We start from the raw sequence: 8576 nt of genomic DNA on the forward strand, positions 1-8576 counted from the left end.
GCATCCTCACAACACTGAGGGTCAGTGAGGAGGAAGGTGAGGCTCCCTGCCTGGGGCTGCCCACTGTGAAGGCAGCTTCTTGGGAGGCGGGATCTGGGCCAGGCTGGGTGTGGGAGGCTGGGTCCTTGGCCATCCCCAGCAAGAATGGGCGGGTGGCAGCTATGGAATGGGTCACCCCTGTCCTGTGGGGAGCCCGCTTGGAGATGCTCATGGGCTTGTCTTGCTGCTTTCATGGAGCAGAGCGGCCCATATGGGTGAAGATGGACGAGGCCCAGGCTGACCAGGCTGAGTTTGGTCGCACCTGCCTGGCTGCATGGTCATGGGTAGTTTCTTACCCTCTCCTTGCCTCTTCATCTGTGCAGTGGGGAAGAGTGTCTGCATCATGGGGCTGCTTTGGGGAGTAGTGAGTAAGGCGTGTGGGGGTCCTAGATTCTGCCTGCTCTATAACAGGTGCTCAGTCAGTGGCAGCCAGTGTTCCAGGATGTTCCAGAGAAAGCATGTCTCAGTGCGGGGTTTTTGCTTTTTCTTCCATCCCTGTAAGTTCACATGCTGTGCTAGCTCTGGGCGGACCCCACTCTGAGGATGCTTATTCTGCTCTTGTTCCACATTCTTGGTTCTTTTCGGTGGCTCAGGCTCCAGGGTGAGGGCACCTCTGCTGAGAAGCCCTTCAGACTCTACCCTGAGCCTAGGGTCCCTGCAGGGCCAGATGTCTGTCCCGTGGTTGGGCCAACCCGGGCTGTCTGGTGTTTGCTTTTAGGGCCCGGAGCATTCGTCAGCTAGGCCTGAGAGGTTCCTGCAGATGAGCAATGATGACTCAGATGCCTACCCCGTGAGTGTTGCTGCTGTCCCCAGGACAGGGGAGTGCCCTATTGTGCTCACAGGGCTAGGGGTCCAGGGTGTGGGTGCACTAGACAGCCACCCTGGCCATACGCATCTCGTCTCCACAGGCATTCACCAAGGACTTTGAGGTGAGCCAGCTCTATGACTGCAACTGGATCGTGGTCAACTGCTCCACGCCGGCCAACTACTTCCACGTGCTGCGCCGGCAGATCCTGCTGCCCTTCCGCAAGCCGGTGAGTCTCCATCCCAGGGCAGGGGTCACACGCAGGGGCCCTGGCCAGGCAGGACCAGCTGGCAGCTGGGCGTGTGTTTCCCTTCCAGCTGATTATCTTCACACCTAAATCTCTGCTGAGGCACCCAGAGGCCAAGTCCAGCTTTGACCAAATGGTATCCGGTACGTGCTTGGCCTGGGTGTGTGGGGCGGCCCACACTGGGGCAGTGGCCTGTGGCGTGGCTTCTGCTCCTGGGGCTTCTCCATCCTCCCCTTTGCCTGTGGCTCTGCTGACCTGCAGCAGCTTCTGCCATGGTCCCACTAGAAATAGGGTTGGGAGGTTGGCACAGTGACTGACTTTGACCAGCTCAGGTCCTGTGGGCCGAGTCCATGGCCAGATGAGTGCGTTGGGGCCCCCTTAGGCCCTAGCAGGGCTGGTCAGGGCCTGGCAGAGGCCTGCTGAGTTCACACAACTGAGTATCATTCATTCATTTGTCAATTTTTAAAATTCATGAACCAAACAGACATTATGGCCCTGGGGTTTTCGTATCCCGTCCAGGAGTCTTTGGCCTTATTGACCTGAGAGTCAGATCAGATAAAACACCTATAGTTGCAACTGAGAGATGGCTATGTCCTGGGAAGGTCAGGTGTGAGGCTGGTGGAGCAGAGCTGTCTTGGTCCTGGGCAGTAGAGGGAGGGCAGGGAAGGGCCTCAGTGTGGATAGGGGTTGGATTTTCTCCCATGGGTGTTTGGATGTCCCCTCTGTGAGGGCAGGTGGCTGAAGCGGGCAGTCAGAGCTCTGATGTCAGGACTGCACTACCTGGGCTGCCTGGCCTGTGCTGGCTTCTCTCTTGAGGGCCTGGGATCCATTTGGCTTCTCTGCCCCAGAGTCCTCACCTGAGATGCAGGAATGTGGGGACACCACAGGAGCCTGCTGAGAGGTTTTGCAGAGTGCTGTTACTTGAGGTCAGAATCATGGGCTCAGGAAGGAAGAATGGATGGGGCTTAGAGGTGAGGGCTTAACCGCCAGGCTGAAAGAGGAGGAGCATGCAGCGGCCTCCTGGCACAGCTGGTTCGAGATGGGGGACTGCAGTGCTCTGTGGGAGGTGGGCACAGCTGAGCAGAAGCAAATTTGGGGCAAAGAATGATGCCATCAGAGGGCTCCATCATGTCACCTTCTCTGTCTCCTTCAGGAGACCTCTTCTCATTGTACCCCCTCCTCTGGTCACCTTAAACGTGATGCTCCCAGGGCTCAATGCTTGGCTATCTCCACCCCTCCCCCTGGACAGCTCAGGGTGTCATCTGTCCCCCTGTTCCATCTTTTAGTTCAAGAGGTGTCCACTGCAGCCACGGGTCCAAACCTGGAGTAAGTCTCGGTGGCTAAGGAGAGCCTGGGGATGCAGGCCTGGTCCCGAGCTGCTCCAGCCCCTCTGGGTACCGATGCCTCTGCCGTGTCCTATTGGACCCCCAGGGACCAGCTTCCAGCGGGTGATTCCCGAAGATGGGGTGGCAGCGCGGGCCCCTGAGCAGGTGCAACGGCTCATCTTCTGCACGGGAAAAGTGTACTACGACCTGGTGAAGGAGCGGAGCAGACAGGGCCTGGAGGAGAAGGTGGCTATCACGCGCCTGGAGCAGGTACGCCTGAGCCCGTTGCACAGTCAAGTGATGGGGAAGCTCACATCACTGGCCCTGACTGTGCAATGTGCCAGGGAGGCCAGGTGAAGGAGAGTGATGCCTTGTGGCTCCTGTCCAGGGATTCTGGGGACATATCTCCCCTCCTCTGGCTATGCTCCTTTGTTCCTGCCTTCCTGCCTCCCCAGATCTCTCCATTCCCCTTCGACCTGATCAAGCAGGAGGCAGAGAAGTACCCACGTGCGGAGCTGGCCTGGTGTCAGGAGGAGCACAAGAACATGGGCTACTACGACTATATCAGCCCACGCTTCATGACCATCCTGAGGCGCACACGGCCCATATGGTACATGGCGGGGCTGCTGCCTGCCCCTCGCCTCTGCCTGTCCCATGGGCCATGCCACCAGAACTGGCCCCTGCCCTTCTCTGGGCTTCATTTGGAAACCAAGGAGTTGGCCCCATAGTCCATGCTGGCTCCGTGCACCCTGTCTGTGATGGGACAGCTTACCCATCAGGAATGGGGCATTGTCATTATTGCGGCCAGAACTGAATTAGGGAACCTACTGCCTGTCTCAGAACTCCTGCCTTTGGTCTTAGGCCAGTTATGTAGCCCCTTTGTCTCTGCATCTCTACAACAGGACAGTGATAAGATTAGATCTGATGCATGTGTTAGCCTTGGCACAGGGTGGGTGCTCAATACTGGCATCGAGTGTCCCTGGGAAGATGACGGAGGGGCCTGAGAAACTCCAAGAAGCCGAAAGTGTGTTTCTTCCCAAAGCCTTTGAGTTTTTGCCTTGTTTGTTCTTGTGGGCAAGTGCAATGACATGGAGGGACAGTTTCTCCACACTCTTCTGTGGCTGGGTGACTGAGTTTGACCCAGGCTTCGCAGCTTATTGGAAGTGGTGCTGCCAGGGTCAGAGGCAGGGCCTGTGGCTTCAAGGTCAGCTGTTCTCAGATGCATGCCCCCTGCAGTCCTTTGGTGAAGGTGGTCTGGGCGGCTAGGCCCGCCCCTCCCCTTAGCTTGTCTTCCTCCTCCAGGTATGTTGGCCGGGACCCAGCGGCTGCACCAGCCACAGGAAACAGGAACACTCACCTGGTGTCACTGAAGAAGTTTCTGGATACTGCCTTCAATCTCCAGGCCTTTGAGGGCAAGACCTTTTAGAGCTGGGCAAGAGCTGTGTGGGTCTTGCTGTGGGGTTGTCTGAGGACCAAGGGGGTGATGAAGGGGGGCTGCAGGGCCCCCAGATGAAACGGACTCATACGGTGACGGGGTCAAAGAACCCGCACTGTGACTTTGGTGTCATGCCTGGATCTGAGGGAGCAGAGGAGTCCTATAGGACTCCCCCAGCTGCTCCCATCTTGCTGGAATTTCTTGTTTGGCTTCGCCACCTGTGTTTCAAGACAGACACCCGGGAGTGTCTGTGGCCGCTCCCATCCTGGCAGCCCTAGCTGCCGCTCTCCTTGCTCTCGCATTTGTAGATTCAAAGCAATGTTCTCTTCTGTGCTCTTAGAAGTAGGGAGTTCAGCAGTAGCAGCCAGGTGATGCAAACCTGCTGGCTAATGTGTTTGCGCTCTGTTTTATGGGGCATTCCTGCGAGGTGTGTCAGCTTCTGTGTGAAATGCAGCCACAGCTTATGTGTACCAAAGTAGAAAACCAAATCACAGAGAAATAAAAAGATGTTCAGAGAGATTTGCTGTTTTCATTTCATGTTGTAAAATTGGGGGAGGGACAGACAGTTGAGAGAGGTTAGGGAATGGGGAAAAAGTTAAAAAATGTGTGGAGAGAAGAAAATCTCCGCCTCCATGGATTTTTTTTTTGAGATGGAATTTTGCTCTTGTCACCCAGGCTGGAGTGGAATGGTTCGATCTTGGCTCACTGCGACGTCCACCTCCCATGTTCAAGTGATTCTCCTGCCTCAGCCTCTCGAGTAGCTGGGATTATAGGCATGCGCCACCACGCCCGGCTAATTTTTTTGTATTATTGGTAGAGATGGGGTTTCACCATGTTGGCCAGGCTGGTCTTGAACTCCTGACCTCAAGTGATCCACCCGCCTCAGCCTCCCAAAGTGCTGAGATGACAGGTGTGAGCCACTGTGCCAGATTTTCATTTGAGCACCAAGTATTGTCTGTTGGCTTCTCTATTCTCGTGTTGGTTTTTTTTTTTTTGAGATGGAGTTTCGCTCTTGTTACCCAGGCTGGAGTGCAATGGCACAATCTCGGCTCACTGCAACCTCCACCTCCTGGGTTCAAGCAATTCTCCTGCCTCAGCCTCCCAAGTAGCTGAGACTACAGGCGCACACCACCATGCCCAGCTAATTTTTGTATTTTTAGTAGAGACGGTGTTTCACCTTGTTGACCAGGATGGTCTTGATCTCGACCTCGTGATCCACCCGCCTCGGCCTCCCAAAGTGCTGGGATTATGGGCGTGAGCCACCGCGCCTGGCCTACTCTCATGTTTTATTGGTTTTGCTTCCCTGTGGAAATGCTGGAGAAGCTGCCACAGAGAAGGGCTGTTTTGCTTGGAACAGATAATTTGTTCATTTATCCCCTTCGCAGAGCACCTCCTCCATGCTGGACACCGGGGTCCGGGTGGAAGTCATCCGTCTGCGTGCTGGCTCTTTGCATCAGGAGTCCAGTGGGGAGATGTGTCAGCCGTTTAATTCACTGAGTTATGAGTTATGTTGGTGGTCAGCGCAGGTGGCTCTGGCTGTCAGGGAAGATCCGTGGAAGAGGTGGTGTTTGAAGGAAGAGGAAGAGAGATGAACTCTCTGGAACAGACACAGAAATACTGACCATGGGGCTGGCATGGGCAACCTAAAGGAACAATCAGCGTGAGGTTGGATGGTGGAGTATTAAGTTTCTTCAGCCTCAAAAATAGCTTGTTGAAAAATTAGCTGGGTATGGTGACACATGCCTGTAATCAGCTAGCTGGGCATGGTGACGTGCCTGTAATCCCAGCTACTCTGGATGCTGAAGCAGGAGAATTGCTTGAACCCAGAAGTTGGAGGTTGTAGTGAGCTGAGATTGTGCCACTGCACTCCAGCCTGGGCAACAGAGTGACTTTGTCTCAAAAAAAAAAAGCTTGTTGAGATATACTTTTTTTTGTGTGTGTGTATGTGTTTAAATTTTAAAACTTTATTGGCTGACAGAAAACTGGCATACTTTCTTCCCACTACCATCCTCCTATTCCTGAATTCAACCTGCAAAAAGAAGCATGGACCAGGAAGGGTTCCTTAGGTGCTCAACAGAATTTAAAGAAGTAGGAAAGTTATGTTTACAATTAGAAAATAAAACATCTCTCTCAGTTTAGAAAAAAAATTCTGGAAGACCACAATTACAAAATGGGGCATCCTTCCAAAGACATTATAAATAGGTGTTTTCCACAGTTTCTAAAAACAAAACTGTACTTTAAAATATGAACAGAGATATACTTTGAATCCTACCACAGGGGCATTCAAAGTGGCATAAAGTAAAAAGAATTGCAGCCCCCATTTATAGTGTGTCTGCCGTGTCTTGGGCCTTCTGGATGTTTTGTGTGTGTAATGAATGCTGTCTAATCTTCATCATGACTTTACATGTTGGGAATATGTCTGTATTATAGATGAGAAACTTGAGGTTCATATAAAGTTATTTGCCCAAGGTTACTTGCTAAAGAAGGGGTGGTTTTGGACTTCACCTCTGTCCACAAGACCCCATTGCTTCCTTTGGGAAATAAGCTCTTCCCATGCCATGCATTCCTGGCCCCACAGAGATCTACTAGTCTGGGCTTTCCCTGCGATTGGCTGAAGCAGCAGCTGGTGAGGCACCTGGGCTGTGCAGGAACCCTCAGGCATCAGATGGTCATATGGCCTGCCCGAGCTGCATACCGTCCTTCGGTGTGGGTACAGGAAGGCTGCAGACGGGCTGGGGAGCACCTCCTGTAGGAAGAAGTATAATTAGGCATAGTGGCTCCCAGCTATAGTCGCAGTTACTTGAGAGACTGATGGAGGAGGATTACTTGAGCCCAGGAGTTTAAGACCAGCCTAGCAAGACCCTGTTTCTTGTAGGAAGAAAAAAAAAAAGAGAAAAGGAAAGAGGTGCAACCACCAGATCAGCAAAGCGGTAAAGCCAGACACATAAAAAAGGGCACCAAACCCTATAAACATAAAAATAACCTGGGAAATAAAACAAGCTCAGGAAACAAGCAGAAGGCTTTAAATGAACTGTAGTAACTTCATGGCAAGGAGAATATTGCCGCTATGAAACAACAGACTTTAAAAAATAATGAGACATTTAGAAAATATGAAATTTTGTCAAAATTAAAACCTCAATACGGAGGCTAAATAGCAGAACAGACATAGCTGAAATATTTTAAGTTTGAAGATAAGGCCAAGGAATTCTCCCAAGAAAGTAGAACAAAGAACAAAGATATATTTTTTAAAATTCTGTAAAGAAGTACAGAGAACGTGGGAATTTCATGGTGCTAATATGCATCTAACAGGAATCCCGGGAGGAAAAGACGTGGAGAATTCTCGTGACGGAGTATCTGTCTCTCGACTGCATCAATGTCACTGTATCCTGGTTGTGATTCTTCTAGACTGTTGCAAGATGTTATTATTGGAGAAAAATGGGTAAAGGCTCTCTGTGATGTAGTTCTTATAACTGCATGTAAGTTTACAGTGATATCAAATACATAAGTTTAATTAAAAAATGAGTTGTTTGCTCCCTATTGAGTTGTAAGTGTCCCTTACGTAATCTGGAAACAAGTCTTTTATCACATGTGTTTTGCAAATATCGTCAGTCTGGCATGTATTTTAAATTTCTCTGAGGGTGAAAGATTTTTATTTTCATGAAATTCAATTTATCATTTTTAATCGTTTGTATTTGTCTGTTTGGGTTGCTGTGACATAATGCCATAAACTAGGTGGCTTGTAAACAACAAACATTTATTAATATTTCTCACAGTTCTGCAGGCTATGAAATCTGAGATCAAGGTACTGGCAGATTTGGTATCTGGTGAGGGCCTGTACTCAGAGATGGTGCCTTGCTGTGCCCTCACATGGTAGAAGGGGCAAACAAGCCTGTCCCTGGACCTCTCTTTAAAAACAATTATTTGATTTTTTAAAAAATTTCAAAAGGTTTCTGGGGAGCAGGTGGTGTTTGGTTACATGAATAAGTTCCTTAGTGGTGATTTCTGAGATTTTGATGCACTTATCACCTGAGCAGTATACACTGTACCCAATGTGTAATCTTCTATTCCTCACCCTCCTCCCACCCTTTCCCCCAAACCCCCAAAGTCCATTGTATCACTCTTCATTCTTTTTTTCCTCACTCACTCTTTTGCCCAGGCTGGAGTGCAGTGGTGCAATCTCAGCTCACTGCAACCTCCACCTCCCAGGTTCAAGTGATTCTCCTGCCTCGGTCTCCTGGGTAGCTGAGATTGGTGTGTACCACCATACAAAATAATTTTTGTATTTTCAGTAGAGATGGGGCCCAGCTGGTCTTGAACTCCTGATCTCAAGTGATCTGGCCGCCTTGGTCTCCCAAAGTGCTGGGATTACAGGTGTGAGCCTGTAGTGTATTCTGCCTATATTATTATTTTTGCCTTACTGCACTGGCTAGGATCTCCTGTAATATGTTGAACAGAAGTTGTAAGAAGTTGCCTATTCTTAGAGAAAAGCATTTAGTCTTTCATCATTAAGTATGATGTTAACCGCTCTTTTGTGACCATCGCGGAAGCGGGAGCGGCCAAAATGACGTTCCATCTCTTTGTGACTTCTGACTGAAGCAAGAATTACAAAAGACATTTCAATGCACCTTCCCACATTCGCAGGAAAATTGTCTTCCCCTCTTTCCAAAGAGCTGAGGCAGAAGTACAATGTGTGATCCATGCTCATCCGAAAGGATAATGAAGTTC

The 8576-nt window shown here is 50.4% G+C and overlaps 1 protein-coding gene across 14 annotated transcripts in view; it reads left to right on the forward strand.

Annotated features, from left to right (window-relative positions):
• Positions 1–4370, forward strand: part of OGDHL (oxoglutarate dehydrogenase L) — a 28266-nt gene extending 23896 nt beyond the window's left edge. For 6 of the 14 annotated variants that reach the window (XM_035267668.3, XM_035267669.3, XM_002756120.6 and 3 more), the window contains 6 exons: positions 758–829; positions 948–1073; positions 1162–1234; positions 2523–2686; positions 2872–3026; positions 3719–4370. In XM_035267668.3, coding sequence (XP_035123559.1) covers positions 758–829; positions 948–1073; positions 1162–1234; positions 2523–2686; positions 2872–3026; positions 3719–3842 — 714 coding nt within the window. In that variant the 3' untranslated portion in view covers positions 3843–4370. Of the gene's footprint in view, positions 1–757; positions 830–947; positions 1074–1161; positions 1235–2377; positions 2687–2871; positions 3027–3718 lie in introns of all 14 variants that reach the window. The other 8 variants (XM_054242836.2, XM_054242835.2, XR_013524368.1 and 5 more) reach the window with 7 other exon arrangements.
• The last annotated feature ends 4206 nt before the right edge of the window (positions 4371–8576 follow it).

The sequence above is a fragment of the Callithrix jacchus genome, chromosome 12, assembly GCF_049354715.1.
Source record: "Callithrix jacchus isolate 240 chromosome 12, calJac240_pri, whole genome shotgun sequence".
NCBI lineage: Eukaryota > Metazoa > Chordata > Mammalia > Primates > Cebidae > Callithrix > Callithrix jacchus.